Here is a 21,569-nt window from a genome sequence, read left to right on the forward strand (position 1 = left end):
GGGTCCCCTTTGTGTTCAAGGCTCTGTTCTGTGCTGGGAGCAGAGGGTGAACTCAGGGACCCCTAATGAGCAGCAGAAAGGGGAGCTGGTCCTTTGTCCTCAGCGCTGTGACCACACGAGGAAGCCCCGCGTGGCTCCGGGTCAGTTACTGCGTGCTGAGAGGGTCTGGGCCGCAGTGGGTCAGGGGCAGCTGACCTGAGGCTGGGCCTCCCTGGGGGTGAAGAGGCGTCCGGTGTCATGGGCTCCGCAGGTGTTAGGGTCAGGGACGGGCAGGGACTGAGGGGGAGCAGCGCTCCGGGGCCCTGCGCCGTCTCCGAGGTGCCCCCCTGCCCACTGCGACCCCACTCTCCAGCCCCGTGATGAGGACACGACACCCGGGAAACTGGAAAGAAACGTTTCCTCTGCTCTATGTTTACAGCGCTCCTTCTCCATGTGCAACAGTAACAGCACTTGTGTGAGATTCTCTCAGGAAGGACACACGGAAAACGGTCACGCGCTCATCCCTGGCGGGACACCTGGGAGCCCGGGGCTGCGCAGGGAGGGACAATCCCGTTTCAACTCCTGGAAAGTCTGCAGTGACCTTTGCAAAATGTGTTACATTTGTAACACCCTTTTCGGTCCGGGCCCAGGGGACACAGTGGTGGCCGTGTGAGGGGCCCGGACCCCAGTCCCCGGTGTTCCTCCCGCACAGGCGCCCAGGGAGCTCACACCTCAGAGCCTGCACTCTGTCCCCGGGCCGAGGACCTGTCACCAGGCAGCACCTCCCTCCCTGACCATCTCCCCAGGTCCTCCCGAGGGTCCCACCCTGCCCTGCCCGGGACACATGTGCTTTTGTTCACACCCAGGTCACTAGCACACTTTACACTGTATCTATTTGTTTACTGTCTGTCCCTTCCTGAGACCGTCAGCTCTGTGAGGACAGGGACAGGGATGTGATGTTCACAGCTGCATTCCCACTGCCCTGAAATGTCCCGTTGTTGTTGTGTTCAGTGAATGAGTGAGTGAGTGCACTCAGACTGCCACACTCACGGCTGCACACCGACACACCGAGTGTGCAACCCTGGCACATTCGCACATAAACACACACACAGACATGCACACACACACAGCAACACACTCAAACACATGGACATGCTGTCACACATACAAACATGCTCACACGTACACACTCACACACAGAGACACACACAGACACACACTGACATCCTCACGCAGATGCTTAAAGCCTAATTTTCGTCCAACAGCAAGTTGTGAATGTTTCCCATGTTATTAGCATCATTATTTAAAAATTTTCTCAAGTTACTATGATATATTTCAAACATACCTAAAGTTTATAAAAACTTCATTGAATCACTTTAATATTTTGAAATCAGATTTAATCACCTTAACTTTTTTCTGTTTTCTTTACATAATATGTCGCTATAATTTTTGTTAAAATATTTCAAAGTAACCTGCTAACATCATGAACTTTACCCCTAAACATTTCAATATTCATCTCTTCAAAAATAACATTTTCCTTCAAATAATGTTATTGTTACACTGAAGAAAATAGCTGTAATTTCCTAACACTATAAAGTGTCAAAGTCACACAAGGTCCTCTGTGTCATCCCCCCAGAGCCTCTCACGTGGAGAAGAGGAGCGCTCAGGGCCTTGTGCCGTCCCTGAGTGTCCACCCTCCCGGCCACCCCTCTCTCTGTCCCCTTGATGGTAACTCCATGGAAAACTGAGAAGTAGGAACATTTCTTTCACTTCCTATTTCTCAGTTTTTTTAAACTTGGATTTTGAAGTGAAATTATCTCTTATTTGGGAACAACATCTCAATGTCTACATAACTGTCCACGGTGTGGACATGCACATGGGGCTGCAGGCTAAAAGCACAGCCCCCTGGGCCTTCTGTCTTCTCATCAGGACAGAAGGGGCCCTTATGTCAGGGTCACATTTGGTGCCCAGAAGTCACACATCCAATAGCACGTGTCACACTGAGACCAGTGTGGGCACAGTCCCCTCCCTCAGGGTTAGGAGTGAACTCCTGCACATCCTCTAAGACCCTCCTCTCCTCCCACACTCCACTCCACAATCATGGGGTCATGAAAGGGTCCACACACTGGAACTGAGACTGACCACCCCAAACCTCCTCATCCCCATCGACAGAGCCCAAGTGAGAGCCCCAGACCCCTGCCCCTCCCACCTCCCTCTCTCACACTCACCACCATCTTCCCTGAACCCACCAGGAATGACCTCACTCTCTCCTTTTCCCTGTCTGTCTCAGTCACCCCTGGTCCCCAAACATCCTGCGCGCTCATCTCCACAGGCTCTGTGCACCCCTACTCTGTCTCCCCTCACACCCCCTCCCCAGCTCCTGAAACCTTCCCACTGTGTCCCCCCGGAGGTCTCAGCCCAGGATCAGCCAAATCCACACAGTCCTCCCAGGGTGTTCCTGCACCTGCAGCTCTGACAGGGACCTGGGTCTCCCTGAGGACACGGCTCCCTCTGAAGTCCTGTCATGGGGGTGTCTCCCCTCCCACAGACCTTGTGTCCTGGACCTGGAGGTGGGTGGGTCCTTCTCCTCAACTGCTTTGACTTTTCCCTTCTCTCCTCCTAACATCCCCTAATCAATCATCAGATTGGAGCCCCCACTCCCCTCATTGTAGGTAATCCCTGGGGACCCCCAGGCCATTTCCCCATTTCTTTAGCTCCTGGCTCACTTTCACCCTCCCAAGAGTGCCACCTCCTTGACCTTAGTGATTTCAACATAATCAGATGTGGAAAGATGAACAGTGGTCCCCAAAGGTGTCCAGCCTGAATCCTTGCAGCCTGTGGACAGGCTTCCTTACATGACAAAGGGACCTGGTGATGTAATGAAGGTTAAGGACCTTAGGACTGGGAGACCATCCTGGATCACCTGGCTGGGCCCAATCACGTCACATAAACCTAAAAGCAGAGAGGTTTCTCTGGCTGGAGTCAGAGATGCTGGAGGAGAGATGAGGGTGAGGGGAGGCAGAGAGGTCCCACGTGGGGGAAGGATTGTGTGTGCTGTGGGGGCCACGTTCCAGGACTGAAGACATCCTCTGGGAGCTCAGGGTGGCTCCAGCTGACACCCAGCAAGGAAAGAGGGACTCAGTCCCACATCTGCAAGAATCTTAGATCAGACAACACAGTGAACGAGCTTGGCAGTGGATTCCTCCAGAGCCCCAGTGAGGGGCAGAGACATGCTGAGCCCTTGTTCCTAGCCCAGTGAGGACATATAAAAGGTGTAACCTGCACAACCGTGAGATAATAAAGAGCTGTTGTTTAAAGCCACTTGGTTTGTGGTCACTTTACAGCAGGGACAGAACACACACAGCAGAGGATGCTCAGTCCCTGGCTCCTCACTTCCCTGAGCTCCTCTCCTTCATGACCTTCTGCTCTGCTCTTCCTGGGCCCCCTCCCTTGTCATCCCCTAGACTTGTCATTGCCAATAACCCAGCCCTCCCACAGTCTCCACGCCATGCTTCCCACGCTCTGCCCTCCATCTCCCTACTCACCCCGCAGGGCGGCCTAAGCTCTGGAAACATTGGTGTGATTATTTGATCACATGTGTAATGTAGTGTCAGCAAACCATTCATCACAAATGTGCCTGTTTCCCAGGCCCGAGACCACCATGGGCTACATCACCTCCCACAATCCTTTGTGCCCACTGGGATCCCAGGTTGTTATCCTACCATCTAGTCACCGTCCCTCACCCCTCGATGTCCTCTCCTCCCTCCTCACTCATCTTCAATTCCATGAGACAGCATTTTTATCCCTCCCTTGATCTCCCTTGCCTTGTCACCCTTGCTTGTGAAACTACACAGCCGGAAATTCTACCTCTGCCCTCCCTGCACCTGCCCCGTGCAGCTACAGGAGGCAGGAGACAACACAGACACGTGGATGCTGTCACATTAACATCATGACTCAGACCACAAGGGGGTCCACACTGCTGCCCACAATCATCCTGTCCCTGCACGGCTCCCTCAGTCTCCCCCATCCTCTGCTCAAACATCCACCCTCCTTCCCCATCTCATTACTGCCAGTGACCTTGTTTCCTGCTTCACTGAGAAAACTGAACACATTAGAAGACGATTATTACAGATTTCCAACACCGTCTACTTGGAGACTTCACCACAGGTGAGCTGTCCACACTCCCAGCCAGAGCCGTCCCTGTGCTGGTGTTCGAGGCCTCATCCCTTCTCGTCTACATAAAAGTGCTGGTCCAGCAGTTCTTCCTTTTCCTCTCTTGTCATTCTTTCCTCCACTAGGTCACGTGGCAGCGTGAGAATGCACACCCAGACCTCAGCCTGAGGGAGCATAACTGACCGATGGTCCCGCTGCTGTGCTCTCAAATCTGCTGCTCTGTTTGCTCTGGGACCTCCCTTCTCACAGGCTCCTTTCCGTCAAAGATTGAGAACAGCAGAGAAACTGAGGCAGGATCATTGCCCCTCTGAAGGCTGACTTAGGCTCTAGGCTCCCTGACACCCTCTCTGAACTTTCCTTACTCTGCCCTGGGTCTGCGACGCTTCCAGCCAACCTTCCTTCTCTCTCTCCATCACTCGGATAACCACATTGAGCACTTGTAACTTCGAGGATGTACATGCTCCTGTTGAAATGCACAGTGACACACGGCTTCCCTGGGTTCTGTGTATTGAGGACATGAGGGACTCACAGACAAACACATGGTTACTGAATGAGGACCATTCTACCATGTAACAATCCCGAGTCACAGACACACGGTGTGGGAAGTAGAATTCAGGAGCTCTGAGTCTGACTGCAATGCTGGTTAGACACATTTCTGTACCAAGGGGCCAAAATCACTTCTTTACAGATCAGCTTCCTGATGTTCAAGGTTCCCAAGACTGTGCCCCCCACTGGGGTTCCCAGACAACAGGGAGACTGGTCTCTGAGGATCTATCTCGTGTTTTCAGACACAGTTCCTCCAGGGTTAAGAGAAACCCCTGTCCCTCCACCTCCATTCCCAGGGCGAACTCACTCTCTGACATCAGGTTCCCTGGGGTGAGTTTTCTTCTAGAAGAGTCCAAGCTGGGGGGGAGATAAGCGGTGGGAGGCAGGGAGTTCATTTCAGGGGAAGGGGTTCTGGGAAGAGAAGAGGAGGAAGGGGCGGGGCCCAGCCTGCGGGTCTCTCCCTGGTGTCCTCACACAGCCTCTGGGCCACGACTCAGGGAGACCAGGTGACAAAGAGCTATCAGAGCAGGAGGAGGGGTCAGGGTACAGTCCCGGGCTCCAGGCCTGGCTCTCAGGGTCTCAGCCCGAGGGCGAAGTCTGGGCGGGGAAGGTCAGTGTTGGGGAGTCCCCATTTCCCCGGGTTTCACTTCTGCCTCTAACCGCCTTTGTGGGGTTCTCCTTCCTGGATACTCATGACGAGTCCCCAGCGGTCACTCCCATTGGGTGTACGGTTTCTAAAGAAGCCAATCAGCCTCTTCGCCGTCCCGGGTTATAAGGTCTCCGCCGACCCACTCGACTCAGATCGTCTCTATACCTTGAGGGTGCTGGTGATGGGGTCCCCAACCCTCCTCCTGTTTTTCTCCAGGGCTCTGGTCCTGACTCCGACCTGGGCTGGTGAGTGCGGGTCGGTGGGGAACGGCCTCTGCGGGGAGAAGCGAGGGGACCCGTCGGGGACGCCGGATTCCGGGCGGGCGAGTGTCCACCATCCCTGGCTCTGACCTTCCACATGCCCCTTTTAGCCACTTTTCCGTCTCCTGGGACCCCTCCCCTCCTGTCCCGCAGACCACGGGCACGAGACCCGCGCTGGGAAGGGTCGCCGGGTCTCAGCCCCTCTCTGCCCCCAGGTCCTCACGCCCTGAGATATTTCAGCACCGCCGTGTCCCTGCCCGGCCGCGGGGAGCCCCGCTTCATCACCGTCGGCTATGTGGACGACACGGAGATTTCGGTGTTCGACAGCGACGCCGCGAGCCCGAGGCTGGAACCGCGAGCGCGGTGGATGGAGCAGATGTGGGTGGAGCAGGAGCGCCCGCAGTATTGGGACCGCGAGACGCGGCGCGCGAAGGGCTACGCACAGAATTTCCAAGTGTATCTGAACACCCTGCGCGGCTACTACAACCAGAGCGAGGACGGTGAGCCACGCGGGCGGGTCCCGGTCACGACCCCAACCCCACGGACGGGCCGGAATCTCCGGAGTGTCCGGGTCTGAACTCCACCCGTGACAGCAGGACCCCACATACCACCTGGGAGGAACCCACGGGATGTTGACCCGGTTTCGTTTTGGGTTTAGGTTTAATCCCCGCGGTCGGGCGGGGGCGGGGCCTAGTGGGCGGGGCTGACCGCGGGGCGGGGTCAGGGTCTCACACCCTCCAGGGGATGTTCTGCTGCGAAATGGGGCCCGACGGGCGCCTCCTCCGCGGGTACACTCAGTACGCCTACGATGGTACCGACTACATCGCCCTGAACGAGGACCTGCGCTCCTGGACCGCGGACGGCCCGGCGGCTCAGATCACCCGGCGCAAGTGGGAGCAGTTCGATTATGCCAAGTACCACAGGAACTACCTGGAGGGGGAGTGCGTGGAGTGGCTCCGCATTCAACTGGAAAGGGGGAAGGAGACGCTGCAGCGCGCCGGTACCAGGGTCGTAGGGCTCAGTCCTCTCCCCTCGGGCTGCGGTTCCTACACGGAGACAGGAAATGGACCGGGGTCAGAACACCCTCCTTTGGATCGGGACATTGAGTCCCCTGGGTTTTCAGATCCGGGACCAGAGACCGACTCCCCCTTCTCTCAGGACACTTAGGTGCAGTCTCTCTGGGATGGAGGGGAGACCAACCCTGAAATAACCCATCAGCGGTTCCCCTTGACTCTGGCAGTGGCCCTGGGACCCATGGGGACTTTCTCTCTCAGGCCTTGTTCTCTGTCCCCCACCCAGTGTGTCTGAGGTCTGACCAGGCTTTTCTGAGTCATTTGGCCTCCATCCAGGTCTGGACCGGAATTCTGTTTTCTCACCTCAGAGACCTGCCTCCTACCCTGGGCTGTGTCCTTCTGATTCCAGAACTTTCTGAACACTAAGAGATCATCCCAAGTGCCTGTGTCCAGGCTGGTGTCTGAGTTTTGTGCTCCTTCCCCCAACCCAGCTGTCCTGTCCACTCAGGATGGTCACAGGACTGCTGCTGGGGTGGCCCATGAGGGATGAAAAGGTCCTGAATTTCGCACCCTCCTCAGATCCCCCAAAGACACACGTGACCCACCACCCCATCTCTGACCGTGAGGTCACCCTGAGGTGCTGGGCCCTGGGCTTCTACCCTGCGGAGATCACCCTGACCTGGCAGCGTGAGGGGCAGGACCTGACCCAGGACATGGAGCTTGTGGAGACCAGGCCTGCGGGGGACGGGACCTTCCAGAAGTGGGCGGCCGTGGCGGTGCCCCCTGGAGAGGAGCAGAGCTACACGTGCCATGTGCAGCACGAGGGGCTGCCCAAGCCCCTGGCCCTGAGATGGGGTGAGGAGGGGATGTGGGCACAGAGCCTCTTCTCAGGGAGCAGGGGCCTCTGGAGGACTTCAGCAGGGTTGTGTCTGCAGCCTGGGGGTCAGGGCCCTCACCTCCCCTTCCTTCCCTTCCCAGAGCCACTTCCTCAGGCCACCAGTACCTCTGTGGTCACCGTTGCTGTCCTGGTCCTCCTTGGAGCTGTGGTCACTGGAGCTGTGGTGGGGGCTGTGATGTGGAGGAGGAGGCGCTCAGGTAGGGAAGGGTGGGGTCCTAGTTTCTTGTCCCACAGGGGCTTTCAAGCCCAGGAAAAAGTGTGTCCACTTTATTAATGGGTAGTACTGACCCCACATGTGTGTTTTCCTAGTCTGGGGCCATTTGCTAACACTTACTCTTTGGTGAGACACGTGTGAACATGAGGGACAAAGTTACCACCTTGATGAGTCTGGTGATGGGGACCTGGTCGCCCATAGTCACAGGTCAGAGGAAACTGTCCTGTTGAGGACAGACCTGTTAGAGGGAGGTTGGTCCAGTCCCCACACATGTATTTTCCTTGAGTTTCCTGATCCTGCCCTGGGTCTGTACTCACAGTTCTGGAAACTTCTCTTGGGCCCAGGACTAGGGGTTCCTTTAGAACCTCATGGCTCTGCCTCCTCCCTGGTCTCTCACGGGATGTTTTCTTCCCGCAGGTGGGAAAGGAGGGAGCTACGCTCAGGCTGCCAGTCAGTACAGAGGGGGTGACCCCTGAGACCCTGTGACAGTGCAGACTGGAGCCATGGGGCACACCCCTTCCCATGGTTCCTCCTTTAGTCTCCTGTCCTGGGGGCTCTGACCACGTCCTGTTGTGTTCTACCCCAGGCAGTGACAGTGCCCAGGGCTCTGATGTGTCTCTCACGGCTTCTAATAGTGAGACCGTGATGTGGGGAGGGGTTGGGGCAGAGGGAACAGGGCTGGGTGATGGGGATTCTCTGGAACATTTTGAGCATGAGGTGAGCTATTGAGAATGTCACCTGTTACAACGACTGAGCTGAATTTGTGATTATTTTTATCTACAGCGTGAGACAGCTGCCTTATGCGGGACTGAGACAGAAGATGCATCTCACACAACCACCAACCCCGTTTTGTGACTTCAGGAACCTCTCACTTCTCTCTCTACAAAGGGCATCTGAACGTGTCTGCATTCCTGTCAGCATAGTGTGAGGAGGTGGGAGCCTGGCCCTCTCCTGCCCCGTTTGCTGTTGTTACTCAGGGTCTCATGAAGAGGAGCCACAAAGGAGTGAGGCAGCAACAATACTGCAAGTGGGGGACCCCAATCTCTCCAGGATTGAGGTGCCTTAGAGAGATCAGCTATCCATTTATTAAGCAGAAACTGACATCATGTGTGAGAAACTAACAAACAGAATACAGTGTACAATTTCATTATTTAGTTTTGCAAAACTGATTAGATTTATATTGCCCTTTCTGAGAAGTAACACAGCACCATCTGCTGTCTGATTCCTGACCTGCAGAGAGCTCCAGCAGAGCCAAGCATCGCATCCTTGAGCCTTCTCTGGGCGACCGCCCTCAGTCATGGGTGCTTGGTCTGGACCTTCATTTTCTCAGATGGGGACAGAAAGTCACTCGGTGCTTTGGCTTTCCTCCAACATGCCCCCAGGTCCCCTCCTCACACTTCCCTGTGCATCAGAGGGGGCTGGGCCCTCCCCCTCCCCCTCCCTGCCTGTACTTCCTGGAGCCCTGAGCTGCAGCTTCTTACTCCCTTATTGAAATAAGAACTCTAGGTGTGAACTTGTATTTTCATTTCTTGCCATGAGGGTTGGTTGGGTTAATAAAAAGAGAAGGCCCTAAAGTTTGAGAGGAAATAAATGGAAGCACTGAGAATTTTCTAGAACTCGTGTGTCTGCTGTGCTGAGTCTGTTGCAGGGACAGGAGAGGCTGTGAGGACCGAGCGTGGTCAGGCCTGTGCCCAGTCGGTGCTCAGTGCATCGTGGGCTTCAAGCGGTCACTCCTCGGCTGGGTCACCTCTCTGCTCCTTTGTCCTTCTCTCTCCAGTAGAACTTTGTCCCCCAGGACCTGTGAGCACAGGGAATCGAAAATCACCCAGGCCTCGTAAACTATCCTAATAAAGGACACGTCCAGGTCTGTGAGCAACGAGGGTTTTGTTGGGCCAGTCAGCCGAGGCCGAGGCCTGAGTCCGCCCGTCCACCCCCGTCTCCTTGGTCTTCATTTCTTGTTTCTTAGTTTCTATGGAGCAGTGTGACTGTGTTTGTCCTTGTTTGGGGTTCCAGTCTCATTCTCCTCTGGGTGTCCCTGCTTCCTCATGGGTTGATCTGGGGTGTCAGAGGAGTCAAGGTCACGGAAAATCTCAGAGGATGAAAGTAGATGGAGTTGCTGTCAGTGGAGATGGGGAGGCTGTGGAAGGAGCATATCTGAGGGGGCATCACAGGCGTTCATTGTAAGAGATGGTGGAGCTGAGATGTCTGTTAGAAATACAAGGGAGTCGTCCGATTGGCAGTTGAACATATAAGTCTGGAGATGAGGAGAGATGTCGGCTGGAGAAACAGACTTGGGAGACGACACAGAGAGAGATTTAAAGCTTTGAGGACAGAGGAGGTGACCCAGGCAGTGATGGCTGCAGGAGACAAAGGAGGAAGGACTGACCAGGACCCAGTGCTGAGCCATCTGCTCAGACACACACCAGAGCCGACGGCACAGTTCTGTCCCCGCGTCTAGAAGGCATGGCGACCACGGAGTCCCAGACTTCCCTGTGCGCAGGGGTCACCTGCCGTTTTGTTCAGACTCAGACGGTCGGGAGCAGAGTGAGCGTCTGGATTAGAACAGGGTCGGTGCTGATGCTGCTGGTCTTCAGGTCACACGTTTAGTAGCAGGAACCAGACCAGGCCCCCAGGGTTGTGTGTCAGCCTCACCTGCAGGGCTGGTTACACGGTGACTCCTGGTCTGCTGCCCAATCCTCAGGGACAGTGGGTCTGGGAGGGGCCTGGGGGTGTGTAAGAAGATGTGATGTTGGAAGTTACATCTCATTCTCTCCACCGTGGGGCAGTCAAGTGGAAGATTTAGGAAGTGTCCTCGGGTCAGGGTAATAAAATCTCTGAACACTTGCTCTCTGAAACTGTTCCCCTGATTGATTTCTTGCAGCAAACAATGGAATCCCAACTGTTTCTACTTCAGATATAAATTAGTATTTACATGATATTGGGTCTAATAGTATTTGGGGAAAAGCACAGTCCAGGTTGAGGCCACACAGCCAGGAGCAGACCCACAGTCCAGCCGAGGTCGGGTCCCACACAGGAACCACTGTCCTGCTGCTGGACACATGTCACTGCTCACACCCCTGACTCCTGATGCTGGACCCTGGTCCTGCGGCCATGACGCTGTCTCTGTTCTCCTGGCAGCTGGACACTGTCCCTGCCACTCCCTCCACTCTGTCCAAGGTACTGTGCACAGTCCCAGCCTCTCTGTGTCACCATGCCCTGAGGCAGAATCCAGCATGTGGTCACCTGACTGGTGGAGCCTCATGCCGTGTCCAGATGCAGAAAGTAGGGTGCTGCAGACCAGTGTGGGTAGTAATTGTCCAGGTCCTGCGTGAGAATGGTGTGGAATGAAGAAATAAACTCTGAGAGAAAAAGGATGGGATAGGGAGTTCTCTGCAGGCTGATGGAAAGCCAGAACAGAGAAAAGCCCCCGGTCTGCTTTATTATATAGTCAGAGCTGTATGCAGATAAGGAAGTCTCCAGTACAGAGTCACACATCTGAGGCATAAACAGGAATCCATTTATGGTGGAAACAAGAATCCCCCCACCATGCATAACTGAAATCAACCAAGATCACAACAAACGGTGAGAGGAAGGGCGTGTAAATTGCCTCTAAAACCTTAATCAAGCAAGAGAGGACGAGTACAGACACTCAGCTGTGTGTCCAGTATGGAGTTGTGAGGAAGAGCTTCCCTTTAGCTGAAGCCTTGAACTGCCAGGGCTTTGCCAGCTTGCTGTCTCCCATGTTGGGGACGGGGGTTTCCCTCTTTAATGGAGGGATGTGGTCTCTGCCTCCCACCAGACTCTGTGTGTGGAAGTCTCCTCATGTGAAGAGAGTTCAGGTGCTGGGGTGAGGGATGGAGAAGTGACCACTTTCAACTCTCCGTGAGAGTCAAGATCTGAGACTTGACTTTGCACTTTGTAGCACTCAAGTTTGGCGGGAAGAACAAGTAACCAATAAAGGACATCCCAGGGAGAGGATACTTCCTGGATCTTACTCTGAATTTCTGTGAGGATGGTGGGAGTTTTTCTTCACTCAGCCAGTTCTCTGATTCTCAGACACTAACTGCATTTTCTACCATTCAGCTCTATTCCAACATGAACTGCCTGGAGTGAGCATCAGACCCCACACACTCAGGGCTCTGCCCCACAACACAGCCCTCACTGTACAGTTCAGGCCCCATGTTACCTGCACTTCTGTCTGACTTGGCTACAAAAGTTGGGGGATCCCTCCTCTCAAGTTCAATAATTTGCTAGAACAACTCAGTGGCTCAGGGAAGTGCTGTGCTTTCTATGACAGGTCATCATAAATGACACAGTGAGCAGCCAGATGAAGAGGGACGTGGTGAGGTGGGGAAGGGTCCTGAGTGCAGGGGCCTCTGTCACCAGGGAGTTGGAAAGTGTCACCCCCCTTCCCCTCCAGCATGTGGATGTCTTCGCTACTTCAGAAGTTCTGAGCCCCATTGTTAAGGGTTTTTGTATGGAAGTTTCCCCATGTGGACATGATGATTAAATCATTGGCCATTGGTGACTGGACTCCCCAGAGGTGGGGCAGTGAGGCTGAAAGCTCCAGCCCTCTCATCAAGCTTGGTCTCTGGTGACCAGCCCCATCCTGAAGCTACCCAGGACCTCAGCCACGGGCCATCTCATGAGCCTCCCAGAGACACTCCTGTCACTCAGGACAGTCGGAGGGCCTTAGGAGCTCTGTGCCAGGAACCAGGGAAAGAGCAAATATTTTCCATTATAGCACAGGGCTTAGATCACAGATCCATTACTAGAAAAAGTAGCATAGCAGTTAATAGATGCTGGCTCGCCCACCACTTAGGTTTGATTGAGGCCAACACTCAAAGTTAATAACTGTTCCTGCCCCAGGGAGTCCACCAGGTGAGAAGTAACCCAGATTCCCGAAGTATCATACATTTTATTCCCCCAGAGATAAAACTATTGTTGTAAAGGCTGGAGTCCCAATCAGTCACTAACAGTTAGTCCTGTCCAGCATCTAATTAAAGATATTTGCATGGCAAAAAAAATTATGAAAATTTCCCAACAGTTTGAGTCAGAAGGGAAATTCAAATTAAGTCATACGTACTATCAGTGCACTCCTTAAGAATGGCTAAAGTGAAAGACTAAAAAAAAATCCATTGTTGACAAGGATTAGGACTAATTCAATCTGTCATGTACTGCGAGTGTGAGAGTCAGTTGATTCAAACACTTTGAGAAATGCTTTGGCAGAAGTTACTACACCCAGACACTTGCTCACCTTGTGACCCAGCATGTCCACTCCTAGTTGTAAACCCAGTACATGTATGTGCACATATGTGTGTGACAAATAGTATGAAGAGTTTATTCAGAGCAGCATGATTTTTAAACCTGGGTATAACAAATGCTCAGAGGCTGCACAGGACACGGTGTGAGGTCTGTTCACATAATAGAATCCTCCATGACCATGAGAGTGAACACACTACAACCTCACAGCCACAGGGATGAGACCCAGGACACAACGCTGAGTGAGAGCCAGGTGCCCAGGGGCATCCACTGTACTGTTCCATTCTATCACACCTGACGGGACTCCCTGTGCTGTGAGACCTCAAGATGGTGGGTACTCGGGGTGGGGGGGGGAGTTTATGACTGAATAATAATGGACAGGGCTTCCCGGGTGCTGGGAATGTTCCGTGGGTGTTATTTGTCCCAATGCTCACTCTGAAAATCCACTGTGCACTATGATCTGTCCACCTATCTCTGTGGGTGTCGTCCTTCATGTCCTTCATGAGAGTATACTTTTCTGGAGTTTGAACTAATTCTCTTTAACCCACATAGAGTTATCCTACTGAAAGCTTTTAGAAATGCTGGGATTTAAAACTCCAGAGTAAGTTCCTGTGATTCAGACCCAGGAGGAGAAGGCAGAGCAGGACCAGGGGGCCTGGGAGCTGACGCTGCACAGCTCGGGAAGGGCTGTCAGCCAGGCCGGGGGTCAGTCCTGAACAGACCCGGGAGGGGAGTGTGAAAGGCGCCCCTGAGTAGGACACAGTGACTCATGGACAGGGGCTACCGGGTGGGCGGGCCGGTCAGGAACGTGAGGAAAACTGACCCGGAACACGGAGAGGTGGAGGAGAGCTGTGCTCAGGGCCCCTTGCTGTGGGCGGAGTGGGTGGAGGTCCCGGTGTGCACGTGGAGGCAGCGGAGGGTGCCCGTGTGGAGGGGCTGCTTCTCCCGGGTGGGGTAAGTCTTGATGGATGGGTCACGTGGCCCCTCCCGGCACCCCAGGGCTGCTCGGGTTAATAGGTATTGCTGCGCCTCCAGGGCGGGTCCCTCTGTGGACAGAGGATGGCAGCGGTGTTCCTGGCATGGGCTCTGGCTGTTCAGTGTGTTGATGTCACTGGCCCTGGAACAGCCTGCAGTCCTTTGCTTAACAGGCTAGAGGAGAGGTGGACTCTCTGTGGAGATGTGTACCCCACGTGGTCAGGGGGATGTCTGTGCCCCCACACTACTGGGCCGGGGCGTGACCCAGTGCACCACGCCAGCCATGGGGCTGGAGGTGACGACGTGACTTGGGGCAGGTCCTGCTACGGCTTCTGCTGCTGACAGGGCCTGGTCCACTGAGCTCACTTGTGGTTCAACGGGACTGTATCCGCCCTCAGCCCCGCCCCACAGCTGGGACCAGAACCCGAGTGGTGTCCTCTCCCTGCCCTGACGTTGTCATAACCCTCAACCACACCCCACGGGTGTCCCGTGAACACCGCTGCACACAGCTGGCTCTGGTCCCCTGCCCAGAACCCGGACACTGGCTGAGGCTGCTTAGCAGTCTGAAAAGCTGCCTCCTGGTGCTCCTCCCAGCCCAGGGGCCCTTTCCACAGGGGGGCATAGAGGGGCCACACCATGTGAGCCAAACGGGGAGTGAAGACCCTCCCATAACCTAACAAACCTAAACACTCCTGCTACTGCTCCGCCTGCTGTGGCCACAGAGAGGCCGGTGCTTATTCTGTGACCGCGGCCGGCATCACCTGTGTCTTACCCGACCACACAGCCCCGAGAACGTGACAGAGAAGCCGGTCCTCACACTCTGTGCTCACTGACCCCCATCCCTGCTGTCAGAGGGGGTCAGCAAAGAGGGAGCTGCTTCCTCCAGGGCGGGAAGACAGCCAGATGTGAGCACGACACCATCGATGTAACCACACAACAGCACTTCTGCCTGGACCAGGTGACACAGCAGCTGTCACGAGCCTGTGGCAGAGAGTGGGGCCATGCAGATGCCCCACGGGCAGCACAGCGAAGGTCCATTGTTGTCCCTCCCAAGTAACAGCAGACGGATCTCCACTCTCTTCAGTAATAGCTACAGAGAAGAAGGCACCAGCCAGGTCGAGACTGGAGTGACACATCCCAGGCTGGTGACTGAGAGCATCTAGCAAGTCTGTGATGTTGGGGACGGCTGCATACAAGGGGGTGCCACCCTCACAGAGAGGCTTTGGGGGTGCAACATCACCCAGGGGCCACTATGCCCCCACAGAGAAGGAGATCAGTGTGTGTGTGTCGGACACAATGGTGCCCGTTGGTCTGGAACGACTTTGGAAGGACAGGGTTCTCACAGGGGAGTCAAGATGACATTATAGGTGTATAGTATAATGATTTCATATTTGTATGCATAGTAAAATGATCAGTATAATATGCCTAGTTAGCATTCAACACCATTCATAGTTACAAGTTTTTTTCTTGTGATAAGAACTTTTGAAAATTACTCTCTTAGCAATAACTGACTCTAATATAATGTTGTATTCAGTTACACCTCAAAATAAAAGACAAACACAAGAGCAAAAAACGAATGAGACAAACATTTCCACATTAGCAACGGGAAAGAGGACAGCATGGTCACTCTGCATGACCAGGACCCAGGGGTCGTGCTGTGCAGCCCGTGGAGGTCCCTCCGCAGGACAGGCAGGACCCTGTCCCCTGACCAGGGACGGCCAGAGGAGCGGAGGAGGCAGTTAGGACAGGTGTCCCCACGTCCAGAGCTCCCACATCCGCACAGTGGGACAGGGTCAGAGAGGGAGTGAGAATCAGGAGAGCCTCCTCTTCGAGGGGACCCTTATGCAGAATAAAGGATTATGACTTCCAGGTTCCTGTCCCCGATCCTCACAGCACTTCTGACTCATGGTTCTTGTTCACCCCAAGATCACACAGAACAGAACGGTGAAGTATTTCATGTCAGACTTCCCCAAGTGAACCCGATACTCTCCCTGCTCCCACACTTTGCTCTGGGCCAGGTGGCTGGTGGGAGAGACAGGATGTTAACCCACAACTGGGACTCAGACATGAGTGAACAGCTAACACCTGGGGATCTCCACAGGCAGATGTGGATACACTTGAAAGAAAAAGTGGGGATAAAGTAGAGTTTGGAAGGGTGGGGACAGGGACAGCAGTGGGTGCAGGACAGGTGACACTGTGTCTGTCCCTCTCCTGGCCCCGCCCACCTCAGACATCTCCGTACACGGGGAGAGGGCTGTGGTGTCAGGGACAACACTGAGTCACTGAGGGCTTCACACCTGCACTATAGACACAGTCCTGCACACAGGGGTCTGGGGGAGACGGGTCTGTCCTGCTGCCTGGAGGGGAGGGCCCGGAGGTCAGACTGCAGAGGGGGCAGGATTCTGGGGGAAGGACGGGAGGACATCTGAGGGGTGAGCAGTGGCCCGGAGACGCTGTGAGGAGCACGTGGGAGGGAGTCACCCCACAGTGAGCCCCGGGCTCCTGGGTCCCTGCGCCCCAACGTCCTCTAGACCTGCCTCCAGGCAGAGTCACAGAGTGCAGTCTCTCAGCCACATTCCGGGCCCAGGACATGTGCTCCCAGGGACTGAAGGGGGAGGGACCGGGGAGTGTTGTGGACGGTAAATGGCAAAAAGCCTTTGTAGATTCGAGGTTTAGCAAAAGGCTAAGTTCTCCCCCCTCCACCTCCATATTTGGCTTTGATGCTGAGTATTTGCACCCACTCTACTTGCTTCCTTGGGTTGCTGGAAGCAATACACATGCCCTTCCTCTGACTCTTTGTTTGTTTCAGATGTTGGTAGATTTCACTAATGTATCTTGTTTTTGCTTTGGGAGAGTTCCTGTCTTAGCCTTGGATGTGCAACTTTGTATGAAGGTCCTTGATTTGCACATGGCTATATAATAAAGCGGGGCTACGGGGCACTGGGAGACTGCCAGGCATGTTGAAGAGTCCTCCCGGTCCCATCATTTTTGTTTTGATAAGTGTGTTTCCTTAATTTGGCACCATTATTAGGAGCCACGCTGGTCCGTAGCAAGGGAGGACCCCAGAATCACAAAGAGGCCACCAGCCACCTCTCGCTTCGACACACACAGGTATTTACTGGTCGCTGGAGTTTTTGGGCAGGACACTATGCAGGGAGGAGTCCCAGAGGGGACCGGGCCTTAGAGACCAGCAGGGGACCACACTTCACATTTCAGCCTTTATTGAGTACGTTCCACGCGTGAGGCATTTGCAGGTTGCTAAGTGTGAGTGAGGTCACAGACAATCAGGGACTGGAGAGGTCTCTGGGGACATCCGTCCCTGGTGGTGAGCACAGAAATTCAAAGGGACGTGAGCTTTAAAGTGGACGAGCTCCTGGAGTCTCCCCTGCGTCCTCCTCTGACACGGAGAGCCTGTCACCTGCAGCAGAACAAGCAGTGGGGTAGGACACCCCGTGTGGCACGGGCCCTCTGTTCCTCTGCACCGTCCTCCCTGTCCCCCCCACAGACCCCGAAGGAGACGGGGTCCTCCCGGCAGGTGCTGCTGGCCACCAGGGAGGAGCTGTGCGGGGTCCGGGCGCCCTAAGGAGATGGAGTTTCTCTCTCCCCAGCTCTCCACTGCCCACAGGCTCTGACACTGCAGAGACAGGGGCCCCGCAGTGAGGTGAGGACATGGACGGAGGGGGGTGGGCACTGTGAGAAGCTGCTCTTTAAGGGGCTCCCACAGCCACTGAGCACAGGGACCAGGGGCACTCGTCTCAGTCCACAGCGTGTGCACATCTAACACTACTGTCCACTTCCTCCTTCCAGGAAGGTCCGCTCCTTGGCTGATGTGATGAATATTTATTCTACCTCTCTGCCTCTCTGCTTCTCCTGAGTCCCTCCCACCCTCTCCTTCTCAGCCTTCATCAGTGAGACTAAGATCAGCAGTGCTGGGCCCTGGCTGGGCGGCTCAGTGGTTAAGCATCGTCCCCACGCGCCCAGGTCACGGGTTCATTCCCAGTCAGGTGTGTTCAAAAAGCAACCCACGGCCTGACCTGTGCTGGCGCAGTAGACAGAGCCCTGACCTGGAACACTGAGGTCGCCGGCTCAAGGCCCTGGGCTTGCCTGGTCAAGTCACATAGGAGAAGCAACTACTCTCACTTCTCCCCCCTTCTCTCTCTCTCCTCTCTCTAAAAAGGAATAAATAAAAATTAAAAAAAAAGAAAAGCAATCAATGAGTGCACATCTACATGGAGCTGTGAGTTTATAGTTCTCTGTTTCTCAGATCAATGAAATAAATTTTAAAATCTATAATGTTGCTGAAAGTTTTAACACATCCTTAAAAACAAAGAGCTGAAGCAAAGAGAAAATGCAGAGATATGGACCGTCTAAATAACACGATTGAAGGCTCAGATAATCAGTTACATAGAGATTTCTACAACCAAGATGAGAGTATAATACAGATAGTATTTTCAAGCACACATGAAACATTTTGTTAGAAAGAAACAGGCAGACAGACAGGAAGGGACAGAGATGAGAAGCATCCACTTGTAGTTGCAGCACTTTAGTTGTTTATTGATTACTTTTCATATGTGCCTTGAGTAGAGGGCTTCAGCTGAGCCAGTGACCCCTTGCTACAGCCAGTGACCTTGGGCTCAAGCCAGAAACCTCTGTGCCAGAGCCAGCGACCATGAGGTCATGTCGATGACACCACGCTCAAGCCAGCAATGTTGCACTCAAGCCTGGTCAGCCCTCGCTCAAGCCGATGACCTCAGGGTTTCAAATCCGAGAGCTGTAGCATCCCAGTTAGATGCTCTATCCACTGCGCCACCACCAGTCAGGCGTGCGTGGACATTTTTTTGACAATTTAACATTTAGTAGTCACAAAAGAAGCATTAACATGTTCAAGTTAGTCAACATCACATAGACCTTGTTCTCTGGCCATAATGCTATTAAATTTTAAACCTATTTTAAAGGGTAAATAAATTAATTCCATACACATGAAGCGTGCTAGGAAGTCCCCATGGGAATGGATACATTATAAATGGTGGGAGACTAGTTCTCAGTGACACCTGTCCATCCAAAGCAGGGCAGCGATGGACACACCCGCATGTGAACAAGCTCCTTAGGAAAAGGAAGCCTGAGTATAAATGAGCTGAGCATCTCCTCGTAGAGACTAGAAAAGCAAAGTAACAGCAAAGCAAAGTAACGTGCAAATAACAGAGACCGGGCAGAGGTCAGTGAAACAGGAAAGGTAAGAAAGATAAACAAAACCAAACTGTGTTTGAAAATTCAAAGAGCTTAACAGACCTCTGGCAGGACTGTTAAGGAAAACATAGGGAATTCAGAAAGAAAAGGAGAAGTAATCACATATATGATACAAGCATTTTTAAATGAAGAGAAAACTTGTTATGATCAACTCTGTGCCAATAAGTCTGACATTTTAGATAAGATAGATGAATTTCTAGAAAGATATAAAGGCCAAAACCACAGAAAGAAATAGGAAAGAAAAATAAGGTAATGAACATGGAAGGCATTGAATTCCTTTGCAATTTAAGCTGCAAAAAAAAATCAACAACAAAAACGATATGGTCATTTATGCTTTTATTTATTTATTTATATCCGAGGCTGGAAAATGGGGGAAAAGACGAACAGATAATCAGAAACATCTATCTATTTCAGTGTGTGACTTGACCCAGGAGTGAAACTCTGAAACTTGCATATAGATGTGAAGCTTTTAATCCTGAGCCCTCTGGCAAGTTCAAGCCATTGTCTTTTGAAGAAAAAATTTACAATAGAAAAACAGAGGTAATTAAATTATCAAAAGAACTTTTAGTCTTCTGTGGGAAGGGAACAAAGATCACCTTCCCAAAGGCCTGTCCTGGTAACCTCACAGCGGGTGAGCCCCCACACCTCAGAAACAGACCCCTCCCCTGTGAGAGCCGGTCTGGAGCTCAGACACCCACACAAGCTCCCCACTCACCTCATGGGGCTGCTGCGTCTTCATATCCCGAAACGGACGAGAACAGTGCAGGGGAGATGTAACGGGATAATTTCAGAAAGCCCTGGGTGACCCAGAAGCATCGTGTCATCCTAATAAGAGCCAGTCCAGCCGCAGCACTGGCTCTGGTGGGGACAAGGTCTGTGGGACTCACTGCAGGAAGTGAGGGCGCAGGCCAGTGCCCCAGGCGTCCACAGCGGGTCCCCTCACTAGAGACAGCTGAGACCCACACACAGCGCCCAGGCACGCAACATGGCTCAGTGTCCAGACAACTGTAATATGACCAAAACCTTAGTGAACCAGGAGAGGAAATTCATGTTAATGTCAACTGAATGCAACTCAGTAAATCCATTAACAAAACCTGATGAACTCATGCCGGGGTCCTGCCCCGGGGGGAGGATCCAGGGGTCTCACAGGAGGAGAAGGCGTCGGTGAAAATCGAGTGAGAGAGCCGAATTCTTTTCTTTCTCTTTATTCTCTGGTTAGCATTTACTGCCAGGCATCTCTCTATGGCTGGTCTAACATTACTTTTTATGCATACACACTGAGTTACAGTCACATGGTATTTTGAATACATCATTGTTTTAGTTTCACTATGGTTACATATTTCTAGATAACAGTTAATTCATATCTATAAGCTACAAGTCAGGTGGTAAGTCATTCAAAGTACAGTTATACAATAGTAATAATAATATTGGTACAAACTTCTAAAAGATTAGTACTAATTAATAACTCTATTTTACTGTTGTTGTGAGTCAAGGGCACAGAAAGAGATAGCAGACGAAATCATCAAGGACTAGCAAAGGACCACCGCTTGCTCAGGGAAGTAGCCTTGAGTTCATGTAGTGTCCTAATTCTTTTCTCACAAGACTACAAAAGGCTTGCTATTAAGAAACTGACATAGTATAAAGAGTAATTTTTACTTAGAGATACATAGAGTGCACCTGCAAGATAGCTAGTAGCAACATAATATCAGAAGGCATTAGTTGCTACTGCTGCTATAAATCCCACCACATAACTCTCCTATTCTTGGAAAATACAAAAATCTCATGAGAATGTTTTACTGAGAAAAGCCCAGCAACTGCCTTCAGTGACAAAACAAGTCTTTTAACAAGACATTCTTTACTAGCCAGCTGCACTCCTATCCAAGGCCACGCAACAGGCCACTCCACTCCACTTTACCTAAGATTCTAATGTCTAGTTAAACTTTATTTATTTACTATATTCATATACTAGCTAAGTTCTAACTTTATTCTTTCTAACATGATTAATAAGAAGAAGTTCTCCTACAAACTTAACCCTTTATGAGGGATATCATGGCCAGCCTCTTATGTTTATGAGCCCAGTTCAAGGGGCTTACAGGCTTTTCTGTGCAACTTACACCTTCTGTCTCATTTCCAAAGAAATTACTACAAATCTACAGGGAAAGCACGGTACTATTATCCCTGTGCTACAAATAATAGCACACACCCAGAAAAGGGGGGAATATAAGGCCAGATTAATTCAAAAGATTAAGGGGGGGAGTATCGTTGTGCCTATCCTTTGCGGTGACTTTGTCAACCCGCAGCTGTTGGTCTTACTGCGGTGACTCTATCTTCTTTTGCTGTGACTTTGTCAACC

At 52.6% G+C, this 21,569-nt stretch overlaps 3 protein-coding genes across 14 annotated transcripts in view; all 3 read left to right on the forward strand.

Moving 5' to 3' along the window:
- LOC136331716 (patr class I histocompatibility antigen, A-126 alpha chain-like) overlaps positions 1–21,569 on the forward strand; it is a 276,160-nt gene that overhangs the window by 247,100 nt on the left and 7,491 nt on the right. The gene's annotated exons all lie outside the window — the stretch shown is intronic.
- Positions 1–21,569, forward strand: part of LOC136331771 (saoe class I histocompatibility antigen, A alpha chain-like) — a 128,128-nt gene that overhangs the window by 70,597 nt on the left and 35,962 nt on the right. For 2 of the 12 annotated variants that reach the window (XM_066271081.1, XM_066271648.1), the window contains exon 8: positions 8,516–9,114. The exons of the other annotated variants lie outside the window; for them this stretch is intronic. In XM_066271081.1, the coding sequence (XP_066127178.1) occupies positions 8,516–8,520 (5 nt within the window). In that variant the 3' untranslated portion in view covers positions 8,521–9,114. The remainder of the gene's footprint in view (positions 1–8,515; positions 9,115–21,569) is intronic. 12 annotated transcript variants of the gene reach the window in all.
- LOC136332774 (patr class I histocompatibility antigen, A-126 alpha chain-like) lies at positions 5,470–9,348 on the forward strand. The gene is made up of 8 exons (XM_066272034.1): positions 5,470–5,592; positions 5,823–6,107; positions 6,332–6,607; positions 7,200–7,475; positions 7,599–7,715; positions 8,150–8,182; positions 8,319–8,366; positions 8,516–9,348. Exons 1-8 carry the CDS (start codon positions 5,529–5,531, stop codon positions 8,518–8,520), a joined length of 1,104 nt encoding a protein of 367 aa, XP_066128131.1. The 5' UTR covers positions 5,470–5,528; the 3' UTR covers positions 8,521–9,348.

Source organism: Saccopteryx bilineata, chromosome 1 (assembly GCF_036850765.1).
Source record: "Saccopteryx bilineata isolate mSacBil1 chromosome 1, mSacBil1_pri_phased_curated, whole genome shotgun sequence".
Taxonomy (NCBI): Eukaryota; Metazoa; Chordata; class Mammalia; order Chiroptera; family Emballonuridae; genus Saccopteryx; species Saccopteryx bilineata.